The 14,021-nt window shown below is 39.2% G+C and overlaps 1 protein-coding gene across 1 annotated transcript; it reads left to right on the forward strand.

The window, feature by feature from the left end:
• Positions 1-257: 257 nt before the first annotated feature.
• nlgn4xb (neuroligin 4 X-linked b) lies at positions 258-11,347 on the forward strand. Its single transcript, XM_030785921.1, has 5 exons — positions 258-732; positions 3,183-3,335; positions 8,984-9,169; positions 9,421-10,210; positions 10,498-11,347. Exons 1-5 carry the CDS (start codon positions 258-260, stop codon positions 11,345-11,347), a joined length of 2,454 nt encoding a protein of 817 aa, XP_030641781.1.
• Positions 11,348-14,021: the final 2,674 nt, after the last annotated feature.

Here is a 14,021-nt window from a genome sequence, read left to right on the forward strand (position 1 = left end):
AGACCTCTCCCTCCCACAAGGCTGATCAATTCAGCTGGAATTAAATCAAGGACATAATTGCACCAGATAACGGAACAAGACAAAGACAGCAGCCTCTTTTCTTCTTTCAACCGACAGGGGCAGAACTTAGTTGCAGATAACGCCCCAATATGGTGAGTGCCACAAGGGCTTATCTGATTGGTGTCTTGGCTGTCCATCAGGTAGACATGGCCCGGTCAGTGTAAGCTGATTGGTGCTCCTCTGCTTAGACCAATACCATGTCCCGGCCAAGGCAACTCGTATGGCTACCTGTCCCTCTCTCACCGATTTGTCTGAAAACGAATATGAACATGCTGCTCGGGATCGTCATCTTGGCTTTGAGATTTACGGCCACGATCTGTCAACAAGCACAATATACTGTCATCACCACCAACTACGGAAAAGTTCGTGGATTAAAGACGCCTTTGCCCAGTGAGATCCTTGGCCCTGTGGAGCAGTACTTGGGCATTCCGTATGCGATGCCGCCCACGGGAGAGAGGAGGTTTCAGGCCCCGGAGCCGCCTGTCTCGTGGCCCGGAATCAGGAACGCCACGCAGTTCGCGCCAGTATGCCCACAGTATTTGGAAGACCGGGTTTTGCTCAGTGACATGCTGCCTGCTTGGTTTATGGCCAACCTAGACACCGTAGCATCATATGTCCAGGAACAAAGTGAGGACTGTCTGTACCTGAATATTTACGTCCCTACCGAGGAAGGTAGGTCGTATATTTTTTATGGCTAATACCTTTTATTTCAGCCCCTCCCCCCGTTTTTTTTATTTAAGTAGTGCTGCACCTCAAATGTTACAAATCAATCATATGACCCCAACAAGTCAACATTTATGTTTTTCTTAAAATGTTTTGTCAGAGCAATGTGACATGAATTTTTTCATATAAAATGTGTTTCGTGAAATTCTGGGAATTGGACTGAATCAATATAACATTTTTGGTGCCTTTTACACGCTTACATATCAGAACCTTACGGTGTCTTCAAAAACTGCGTTGAGCTGGTTATTCCTCTATATGCGTGGAGAACACTTTCAGAAAGACTTATTTCAGTGTTTCACACTCAGCAAAGGAAATGTAATTTCCATGAAATTTTCCTTCCCACCATTTCCAGCCTTGGAATTGTCGTCAAATGGTAAATGAATGGACGCGGGTGATTGGGGGGTGGGGGGAGGTGGTGGGGGGGGGGGGCGGGGTTGGTGGTTTGGGATATTGGATGTGTTCAGCCCCTTAATTTAAGAATAGGAGAGGTACATTTGAGATCTCTCATCTGCTCTGAAAGAGCAGATATGATGTCATTACGTCCGCAGAATGCAGGGATGCTCTGTTTATCCCATTAAGTGTGATTCATTTAATGTGTATTTATTTTTACTGCAGAACAAAGGCATGCAATTGGTTCCCCGAGGGCAGGATTTATCTGTGTCTATGCAGACCATGTTAGAGGGGAACTTCTCATTGTGAATTCATCAGAATACAGTAGAGTACCCAGGAGACGTGTCCCCCACTAAATCACCTACTAAACACTGTCAGCAAAACAAAAACAAAAAAAAAACCAACAACACACCATTCACAAGCTGTGGACTTGTACTCTGAACACAGGTGTAAGCCAATGGTGGTGCTGGAGCAGGAATGACTTTCAGTCTGGTATTTTTACTTCCGCAAACTGGCCAGTATTGTTAGTCCATGGGTGGGGCGTGAAACACGGGCATGGAGGGGGTGGATTGGGGAGTCATGGCTAATCAGATTATCAAATTGGCTTACATCTCAGTATCGTTCCACTTTGTAAGTACACGGATACGCCCTCCATAACCATTCATTTGAATAAATAAGATCCTCTTTATGCTTAAAACAGAACATTGCAGTCACTGATTACATAATGATCCCCATTAACTGAGCATTACTTTTTTCTTGGATCTCAGATTTCCTGAACTTTCTCTGGGTGAACTTTACATTGTCAGTACAGAGTTGTTGCTTCAGTGCTTTAAAGAGTAATGAAGACCAAAGTTTTGAACCATACCCAAACAAAGTCATCAGTTTCATTAAGATTTTTTAAGTTCTTCATAAAATGAGTTGGTATCAAAGCAGCAGAAATTCTAAAAGATTTCCCTGCCTTTCTAAGCAATTCTTACTTGTACATGCACCCCCCCCCCCCACCACATTTCCCATGCATTACTGTTCCCCTTGCTGAATTTATCATGCAATAAATAGTTAAATTCCCCTCCATATAGATCATGCCCTTTCTCTTCTGATGTAGGAACAAAATATCTTTTTTTTTTCTTTTTCTTTTTTTGGGGGGGGGGGGGGGGGGTTACTATGGCCATAGATCTCCATCAGGATTTCTGCATGATAAAAAAAGAGGAAAAGAAAAATATAAAAAAGAAAACATACTGAATCATCAGAGTAAATTTCTCCCTTTTTTGTTTCTTTTCTTTCCTCTTCTTTTTTTTTTTTTGATGTAATTTTCTTTTAATTTATTCAGTCTGAGTGCCAGCTCTGCTGTTGAGGTCCGTCTGCGAGAGGGTCTCGTTCTTTCCAGCTGACACGATCAGAGGCTTGTCATTACACCCATACCAAGAGCCAAATCAAATCTCAGCCAGACAGCAGTTGACACCATGCCCTTAAAACTCAGTTCAACCACTAAGCTGTGTTGTTCTACTTTCTTTTACTTTAGGAAGCTGAGATTTAATCACAGCTTGGGCTGCTCCCCCTCCCTTTCCTTTCCTATTTTGGAATATATTAACATATAGATGTGTGTTAGCACCACCTGAGATTTACAAAAGGTTATTTGCCAATGGACGTGACACAGAAAATGCTATTCTAGGCAAAAGTCTCTTGGCTTCTCAATGAGGAACCAAAGGAAAGTTGGTAAACTGTTTTTTTCTTTTTTATTAGTCACACGTTTATTCAAGGTCGTAAGTAACTTCCTCAGAATCAGTTATACTGCGGTAATGGACTACACTACATCATGAAAAGGCACCAAATGTCAAAAAACACCATCAACAAACCCCCCATTAAATAGTTATTCCTTACTCCTTAAACCATTTGAAAGAAATGCAAAATATATTGATCATGATATGTGTAGAAGGTCCAATTCTTTGGATTTGAACCTTAAAAGTTAAATCTGACATATATTTAACTTATAATATGATGATTTATTTCAGACATTCATGATGAGAATGGGCTGAAGCCAGTGATGGTCTACATTCACGGTGGATCTTACGTCGAGGGCACTGGTAACATGATTGACGGCAGCGTCTTGGCAAGCTATGGCAACGTCATTGTGGTCACCATCAACTACAGACTGGGAGTCTTAGGTGGGTTCTACTCTACTGAATCTGCTAGCTCTCAAACTTAGTTTACATTCAGTCTCTGTTTTTTTTTTTTTTTCTGTTCCGTTATCAAGTGGTGCGCTTAATTTGTCATATATAACTAGTGCTTCACATAGTCCACAGTAAAACATTTGACATTGTACTGTAATTTTTCTGGAATGACTTGAAAAAGTTGAAGTAGGGACTTTATGCATTTTTTTTTCTTCAGGCCATTTGTCATGTTTGGTGAAAGATAGCTTAATGGAACGTGTTTAATTGGCTTATTGTAAAAAGTTGTGATGTCAAGAGAGAAAGCTCCTTTTCGTTATTATAAGCACAGTGGATGTTCTAAGGAAAAATTGCTTTAATATTTCAAAAATTTCATGTCAGAGTTTGTTCTTAGCAAAGTGAATGGAGAAAGGGACAAACAGTTTCTACCAAACACCGTCTGTACTTTCCAGAAAAAACACCTCAAGGTCGCAGAGCTTGGTATCGGACATGTATTATTTTTCAAAGCTTGCTTTGATTTATATATAACTTTGAATGTTGACTTTGAATTATTGACTTTGAATCTTGACACCTGATACACACCTGAGATACACAAGTGGGAATCCTCTACAGTGAAATATGCAAGGTTATTTAGAACAACGGACTCAGACTTCAGAGTCAGTCTTTGAGAGTGATATTCGGCCAAACAGCTACAAAACACTTACAAGAAACATAAATATTTACCATGTTACCAAGGCAAAAAAACCCCTCATGACAATGTAAGCCCTTCTTAAAATATGATCACAATTTCTGCAAAAGCTTTTTAGCAAATAACATGAGTAACAGGTTTTTGGAAACAGATTATTTTCATTCATATAACCACTTATATAACCCTACCTTTTCAAGATTAAAGGGACTGAGGATGATACAAAAAAATCTTTGTGAATTGGCCTCATATCCTTTTGTTTTTATTGCGGTTATGTTTTATCAAGTGTTATACAAAAATAGGATTGTATTTTGTGATAACGGGGAAAAAAAATCCATTCATTGTGTTTGTTCACCTTCAAAGTGCTAGAAGGAGAAACAGGGTCTGTAAAACCAACAAACTGTTCTCAGATAAAGAAAAAAAAACATCACTGAAGATTTACTGCAGCATAGCACAACAAAGTCAAAGTTTTGTAATGCTGAGGATTTGAACATTTAATGCAACATTCAATGTTTGTATTTATGCAGGCAAAACCTATTGTTCTTAATGAAATCAGAAATACAAGAAATTGATTAGTTTAATGAAGACTTTCAGTGGGGTTGTTGGAGGATCTTTATTTTAATAAAACAGAGACGTTCTTTCCACGACCCCACTAAAATGGAAGATGTATTGCAAAAAAAAAAGAAAAAAAAAGCATGAATTTGAATTATTTCTTTAGGGCAAATCTGCAGTCAGACATGAGGCTGTTTAAAATTCAATTCCTCCAAACAAAGAGAAAATAGTTCGTATTTCAAAGCACATTAAAATGTTAATGATGCTCATAAACTGAAAGGAAATTCAAACCCTAAGCCCTCCACCAGCTTTCATCCTCACAAAACTAATGAAAAATGATGAGAGAGACATTCCTTTATGAATGTGTAAGACTAACCTGAGGATACAATACCACTTACCAAATTTTGAGATGTTTCACTGTCTCTTTGTTGAATTGCATCTTACCTTCGTTTTTGTCATGTAGCAATGTAGCATCTATCTGTATATCTGAATTAATGTATTGAGACTTTACTCATTATACAATAACTTTTTTTCAAAACTGATGTGTTCTTTTTTTTCGATTAGCCACTGAGCTCTGATTTCTATCCTTATGATACTGAAGATTATTCCCTCAGGAGAGTATTGACTCAGAACAACTACTAAGATCTTTCTGCTAAACAAGACAGATCTGTTATTGTTGTTGCTGTTGTTGTTGTTATTATTTTCAAGGTGCCTCTGAGCTGTACAAATAGATTACTTAAAAAAGAATACATCTCATGATGTAAAATGACTTTCTAAGCCCATTTTGGTCCTTGGTGATCATGTATAATGGTCCATCTTTAAATCAGTTGTCTCACACTCTCTGCAAGGCTTGTGTCTGTACGGGTCAATGCCTCATTAAAGGATGGCAAAACTAGCCATGTGTTTATGACTCAGGAATAAATTGCCCTGTGAAAAGTCCTACATCACGGAAGAGGATTTCAATTAACCTTTATCGAAGACTGGCTGGAAGTCCGCTGATTTATGCTTCTCGGGTGAAGGTCACGCCGAACCCATTTTATTTGGGCACTTGGCATTGCTTCACCTGAATTATCAATGTTCTCAGCCACAACGAACATCAAGATGTGATTGGCCAATGCTGCAGTGACTGGAGAGGTGAACAGTGCCTGGAACAATGCCTGTGTTTGGCTCATGCCTGTCACTTAACTCTTTGCTGACATGATTATGACTGACCTCTGCCCTCGTATCGCTGAGGATGAGAGGCAGAAGTTTGCAAAATAGGGAGGTGTACCATTCATACAACATTTATAACATTTACACAACATTAATACAGCACATATTTTTGCATCTTAGAGGCCCTTTATGATGTTTTAAAGACATTCTTTTTTGCGAATGAAGATGCCACAAAGATCCCGAGATTCCAACTCTACAGAGATACAGAATTTCAATAATACTCAAGGGGTTTTTGTTTTCTTTGGAATTGTTTTAGAATGATGCCCTACCTTTCCAAAATCCTTTTTCCTTGTTTACGATATTGTAAAGAAAAGACTTTATTAATTGTTAATATGTTATGGCATTAGAACTTTTGAACTCTTAACATCTAGACAAGGCTTGGAACTCTTTTTTTTACAGCATACATCATGTACTCTTCACCTAAGAGAACTTAATAAACACAGACAGGGATCTGTCCAAATAAAACTGCCACTTTTCTAGTTCTGCTAAAGAAATGAATCAAGTCTATGTTTGTTTTATCACAGTCTTTAGTCAGGTTTTTGATCAAGTATCAGGCACTACAGCAGGTTGTGTGAATCTGGGTCATTGTTTTAGTTGCTGTATTTTTAGACACATACACACACACACACACACACGAGCACTCTCTCTCTCTCGCTCTCTCTCTCAGTCCCTCTTCCCTTTCATTGCTCTTATCTTGTTTAAGAGTGATCTGTTAGACTCCTGTCTGATGAGTGTAAGCCTTGATAACTAGTGAGATGTGTAAATCTTCCTTACTGAATGGCAGAAATATTAATGTGTATTAATGTTTATAGTGATTGCTGTTCCACAGTATAAAATTTCTGAGATATATATATATAAGCACAGACAGGGATCTGTCCAAATTTTCTAGTTCTGCTGAAGAAACGAATCAAGTCTTTATGTGAGAGTTGTTTGTTGTATCAGTCTTTAGTCAGGTTTTTGATCAAGTATCACATACATACATATATATATATATATATATATATATATATATATATATATATATATATATATATATACACACACACACACACACACACACACACATATATATATATATATATATATATATATTTTTTTTTTTTTCCTCCCAAAGTGTGGCTATTAAGTAACTAGACTGGGCTTATGTAAATCGAACCATAGCGCGCATGCATGAACCACGTGGTATACAGTGACCCCTGAATAAACATAAACAACCCCTGAAAGTTTCAATCTGCTCACTTCTTCAGTTCGCTGTTACGCATGGCTTGAAGTAGACAAGTTTTTTTCTGACTCGTATTCGAGTGACACGAGATTTTGTGAAGGTCACGAGGATGTCAAAGATGATGAATGTTGTGGACACCCATACACATCAAGAGCCAGCGTTCAAAATAAACAAATCGTGGAAGGTGATTGACAACTCAGCATCAGAATGACTGCAGAAATGGTCTCCACTGATAAAGAGACTCTTATTAAACAGTCACTATTCCTGTTATTAAACTGTTATTAAACAAGCATTACAATTGAATTAAAGCATTAGTCTCATTATTTAATAGCCACACCTCGTATATACATATGTGTATATACATATACAGTTGGCCCTCCGATTCAACCAACCACAGATCAAAAATATTCAAAAAAAAAAAAAAAAAATCCAGAAAGTTCCAAAAAGCAAAACTTTATTTTGCCGTGCGCCGAGCACTACCCTGAATCCATGCGAATGAAGTGATGTGTGGGCGTACCCTGCTGTAGCCTCCTGTCATTTCGCCGATCCTCACTCTCTCTTCAGCACTCGTTGTCTGAGTATTGTTCGCCCCGCATCTCGTTCATTCACTGAATGAATTCATAAGTTCTCTATTTATAATTATATTTTCTAGAAGTACTTGCATTTTTGAATGCTCTGTGTTTTATTCTATGCATTGCTCTTTCAAGTCATTAAACGAAAGCAATCTGTAAGTGTTGAACAAAAGAAAATGTCACGTTGTTGCTGATGTGCATGTACTTTTTAGTTAGGCCTACGATGGTTGCATCTGTACTGAACATGTACAGATTTTTTTGTCTTGTCATTATTCCCTAAACAATACAGTATAACAACTATTTACATAGCATATACATTGTGTGAGGTATTATGAGTAATCTAGAGATGATTTAAAGTATATGGGAGGATGTGTGAAGGTTATATGCAAATACTACACCATTTTATATAAGGGACTTGAGCATCCGCAGACTTTGGTATCCGTTGGGGGTCCTGGAGCCAATCCCCCCACGGATACCGAGGGACGACTGTCTATATACACACACACATCCCAAGTTTGAAATGTAGCTATTTTATCCCCTAACGTAATCTATGCTGTGTACTGTCGCCTGTCTGCATTACATTTTTTTCAAAAGAAATTCCCCTGTGAGGGGAAAACATTTGGGGAAAAAATTTCAGATGCTTGAGGCTTAAACCATATGAATATGTTTGCCACCCAAAGGGTCTGATTTTGAGAGCATTTTGAATCTGAAACAGTCTTAAGTTTGCACTCCCATAACAGGAGCCTTTTATCCTAAGGCTTCAAAAGATGTGTACCGCCATCTTTTTTATGTATGGGCACTTTGTAAAAAAAAAAGGCAACAAAAAAGGCAAAAAGCAACTTTAAAAAAAAAGAAGAAGAAGAAGAAGAAGAAAAAACATTATCTAGAACAGGAGGCAAGTGAAGTTCCACCTGGTGTAAGAGGAAATGTCAAGTACAATGGATCATACGCTAGTGCCTCGGAGACCTAAAAGAAGAGAAAAATCCCATGGATCTCCCTCTAAAGAGGGACAAAATCCATAAAGCACAAGACAGACTTAGAAGAATGAGAGAACACTCCCTCCACAAACCACAGTGCATATTCCGAGCCACACCGATGTCTGTATATTATTTGTTCGTATTGGAACATATCGTCAACTTTTATTCAACACACCTGTTCTTGCATATATTCAAGGATTGATATACTTTGAGAATATGTCAAGCCTTTTAGGGCTAAATTCCTCATAAAACAACATTTGACTGAATAGAGAAGAGCAACAGGCTAAATAAAGTCCCCAGGTGTGCTCCTACACAATCTATTGTTAGTACACCAGATATCAGACTTTGAATGTTGCAATTAGTGTCCGCATTAAAATATGCAGCTGAGGAAATTTTTAAACTTGTCTTTGTTTTCTGTTTTTAAGGCTTTCTAAGTACAGGCGATCAAGCTGCAAAAGGTAATTATGGACTCTTGGACCAAATTCAGGCTCTGAGGTGGATTAAGGAAAACATTCAGTCTTTCAACGGAGATCCGAAAAGGGTGACGATATTTGGGTCTGGTGCTGGAGCGTCATGTGTCAGTTTACTGACTCTGTCCCACTACTCAGAAGGTATCAGGTTCACAATCAGACATGTAGTCACAGATATGTGACATAAAATCACGCCCTGTATTTTTTATAACATGTTGTACCTTCATTGCAGGATGAATTGTAATGACTAACTAATTTTACATATTAGCACAATTCTTCTTAATCTTAATATGGTAGATAGTCTTAGTCTTCAAACACAATTCCATCGTTCCTGAGTGCCTTTATTGGTGAATATCGCAATGCTAACCCTGTGTTGTTCTGCAACCCTTAAGATCTATTTCAGAAGGCTATTATTCAGAGTGGAACTGCTCTGTCCAGCTGGGCAGTCAACTACCAGCCTGCCAAGTACACTCGAATGCTGGCTGAGAAGGTTGGCTGCAGCCTGGGGGATACTGTAGAGCTGATCGAATGCCTGCAAGACAAGAACTATAAGGAACTCATTGAGCAGACCATCACTCCAGCCAAGTATCACATAGCCTTTGGACCCGTGATTGATGGTGATGTCATCCCAGACGACCCCCAGATCTTGATGGAGCAGGGAGAGTTCCTCAACTATGACATCATGCTAGGGGTCAATCAAGGGGAAGGGTATAAATTTGTGGACGGCATTGTGGACAGCGAAGACGGAGTCTCTGGTAGTGATTTTGAGTTTGCTGTATCGGATTTTGTCGATCACTTGTACGGCTACCCGGAAGGGAAGGATACGCTAAGGGAAACTATTAAGTTTATGTACACAGACTGGGCTGATAAGGAGAACCCGGAGACACGCAGGAAAACTTTAGTCGCGCTTTTCACGGATCACCAGTGGGTGGCACCAGCAGTGGCTACAGCAGACCTCCATGCTCAATACGGTTCCCCCACATACTTTTATGCATTTTACCATCACTGCCAGAGTGAGATGAAGCCAGCATGGGCTGACTCAGCCCATGGAGACGAGCTTCCGTATGTGTTTGGAATACCAATGATTGGGCCCACTGATCTCTTCAGCTGCAACTTCTCAAAGAATGACATCATGCTCAGTGCTGTGGTGATGACATACTGGACAAACTTTGCCAAGACTGGGTGAGTACTCTTTTCCTCACAGACATCATGCTGTAAATATGAAAAGTGTTGGAATTCTGTGTTGAGAGTGTTGGAAATATGAAAGAAAGCCTGGAATAGGTAAATATAACTGATGTAGAAAATCTAGAAAAAAAAAAGAAATGACATTACAGATTAAATTACATTTGTTATAAAGTTTACTCAAACCAGAGTATCTTACTCAAATTGACTCATACGTGCTTTAATATTTCACTAGTTTTGTTCTGGCCATACTCCTGAAAATATACTTGCTATGTCTGAAATTTCAGGGATCCAAACCAGCCAGTTCCCCAGGACACAAAATTCATTCACACCAAACCAAATCGATTTGAGGAGGTGGCCTGGTCCAAATACAACCCCAAAGATCAGCTGTATCTCCACATCGGTCTGAAACCTCGTGTCAGGGATCACTACAGAGCTACCAAGGTCGCCTTCTGGTTGGAGCTTGTGCCACATTTACATAATATAAATGAACTTTTTCAGTACGTGTCATCGACCACCAAGATCCCACCTCAGGATACAACTCCTTTTTCTTACACCAAACGTTTATCTGAAAAGCTCTGGCCATCCTCCACCCGTCATCCTGCCGTTCCCCCAGCCAACACCAAACAAGCAACAGACCAGCAGAAGACTGGGGAGCATCCAGACAACTCTGTTGTCATAGAAACCAAACAGGACTATTCAACCGAGCTGAGCGTCACTATAGCCGTTGGGGCTTCTCTACTCTTTCTGAACATCCTAGCCTTTGCAGCTCTATACTACAAGAGGGACAAACACCGTCTGGAGTCAAGTCGCCGACTGAGCCCGCCACGGAACCTCGCTAATGATATCTCCCACATCCAGAACGAAGAACTGATGAAGCAGTTGGAGCAGGACCACGACCATGACTGCGAATCCCTGCAAGGGCACGACACCTTTCGGCTCACCTGCCCACCCGACTACGCGCTCACGCTACGTCGCTCGCCCGATGACATCCCGCTAATGACACCCAACGCCATTACCATGATACCCAACGCCCTGGCGGGAATGCAGTCTTTACACCACCCTTTCAACACCTTCAACAGCAGCTCTCAGTGTCACACTAGCCTTCCCCATGGACACTCCACAACCAGAGTATAACTCTGTGCTAATATATGTGCTATGCACGACTGTTGACAGTTAAAGCGGGAAAGAGTTAGTCCTGCTGTTTGACAATGAACTCTTCAAATGTTACTATTTTGTTACGGACTCTTCTACAATTAACGCTAATTTGAACTTGACTAACCTGTAAAATGTGAACTTTGAATGTAATAATTTGAAGCACTCATATCACCGCAAATGAAATTCAAAATCCAACGCCTACTGAAGGAAAGGTTCTCCTCCAGAGATCTCCTCGGTTCTCATGGACAGATCTCTATGAAGAAGAAACGCTTTCACATCCTGGTCTCATGGCTGAGTTGTAAACTGATGTAAGAGTTTGTAACACTGATTATCAAACAAAAAGTACACAGTCATGTCTATTATTTCACGCTGGTGTTCACTGTTGCTTTCAGTAGCAAAATCAGCAGCAATATTAGCAATGTTTATCATGGATCCTTGCACATTAGTAAACACTGGGTCAACTGCAACAAATATGGCTTAGTGTAAGATTGTCATGAGGTTTTAAAATACCATGCTAATGAGATATGATCTCCTGCTGTGGAACTGCATTATCTCAATTATGCTGAACTTTGGTACAGAGGATTAGCAAACCTGCTGTTTGTCCACAGTCCTCGGAACCATACGCTTAGTGCTTATTTCCCCCAGTCAGATCAGCTTGGCAAAAGGCCACATTGTGTTCTGTGGACTTTAAAGGCTTGTGTGCAGTTCAGTCATTCTTTTTGGAAGCTGTTTTTTAAATTGTAAGAGCTGATTTAGAGGCACATGCCAAGTTAGTGTAATTTTGGTGAACTGAATGGGTCTCAAAGTGATTGACTGGAGAGTTTCTGCAAGTTTTAGCAAATTTATTTCAGGTGGTAAACTTTTGTTTAAATGAGAGATAATAATCTAAAATCACGTCACATACATAATGTATGCAGGAGTGAAATCACCATGCTACACAAAATATTACAACCAGCTGATGGTAATATACCAGATTCATACAAATATTATAAGAATTTAAACCATAGCTGTTCTTGTGTGCAAAAACAATTCTTTGTTCACAGTACAGCCATTTCCAATTTCTTGCTTATATATATTTTCTGTTTGACTATGAATCTTATAACATACCAAGCTGTTGCCCATATTTTTTGTTTGGCTATTCATTTTGTAACATAACCTATATCTGACGTCACTAAACTGCCCTCTCAAACTGGCCAGCACAAGCAAAAATGCAATAACAGAGGGACAGTGTTTGCTCAGATGATCACTTTGACTGTACCAGCCCATCATGGAAGCCAGTGACATGGCAGTTTGGTTGAAGTTTTGCTCAATAATTTGAGGTGGACTTTGGCTGCAGATTCATCAGACTGCAATGACAATGCTGAAAATAAGAAACCAACCAGTCATAGCCTTAGCATTCTCTGTGATCATTTCTGGTTTTGTATTCAACACCCCCCCCCCCCCCCCCCCCCCCCCAAGACAGGCCAGGCTCGGCCCGCTCAGGTTGGAGTCATATTTTGTAACGCATACAAATATGACCAAAACTGGAACTGGAAAAAATGCAACCCCATGTGGCTTTTACTTTTCCATTCACATGTGCTTATTAAGGATAGAAAAATTGGAACCAGGTCACTTTTAGCTGTGGTGTGAATGTATCCCATGTGCTGAAAACTGAACTGGAGTGTTCATTTTGTTGCCAGTATTCCCTTTATAACCCTGCACTAATATAGATCTGTTAATGCATCAATTATGAATATGGTTAGCCTAATTCATTACTTTATTTATTGATCAGACAATAGTAAAAAAAAAAAAAAAAAAAAGTGTTTCATTATCCCAATGCAATTAATGTAACAGTAATATAATTCTTTATCAAATCAAAAATCTTTACAGGTATAAAAATATGGAATATATGAATACATTATATGACATGCTTCTAATATTTCTCTTCAACAGAAGACAATCGACTGTTTTACTCAAATCTCCTATTGATCCTGTATTAGAGTTGCTCAGAGATAATGTCTCTCTAATCCCTTAAATATGTTTGTTGAAATGGGGTTTAGCTTCAACCTGCATCGTGGGACCCTCTGCTCCCGAAATGTCTGCTGTTGTTTACAGATGTTGTTTACATAGGTAAACAAGCATCTTTCAAGAAGTAAACAACGGTTAAATAGGTACACAGGCATCAAGATGAGTGCATTTGGGTTGATCTTTGTTGCAGTTGACCCTACATCATTTTTTTTCATTACAGTATCATGTACCAAAAAGTAGTTGCTATCTGTGTATCATCTAGTCTTTATGACAAGTGTGAAGAACATTTCAGAACATCGTATTTTCATATCTGATACATGTATTAGCACATTATAGGGTTTTCGCATTAACCAAACAAAGATAAAAAAAAAATTCATTTCAGATATTTACCATTTAGAAAATGGTCAGCTTAACACACCTTATATTTCATGATGAGATCAGGCTGCAATGCAGTTACCTGTATTATGTACTTTGGTCTCCCCATATCTAAGGTCCTTAACCCCCAAGGAGATTGGCCTTGGTGATAATTTGACCCCTCAGTCGGAGCAGTGGTTTTTTTTCCTGTATAAAACATATGTATATAGAGTAGATTCAATGTGCAAGGGGAGAATAGAAGATCATATTCTTTTTTTTCCCCAACAGAACT

The sequence above is a fragment of the Chanos chanos genome, chromosome 10, assembly GCF_902362185.1.
Source record: "Chanos chanos chromosome 10, fChaCha1.1, whole genome shotgun sequence".
Lineage (NCBI taxonomy): Eukaryota > Metazoa > Chordata > Actinopteri > Gonorynchiformes > Chanidae > Chanos > Chanos chanos.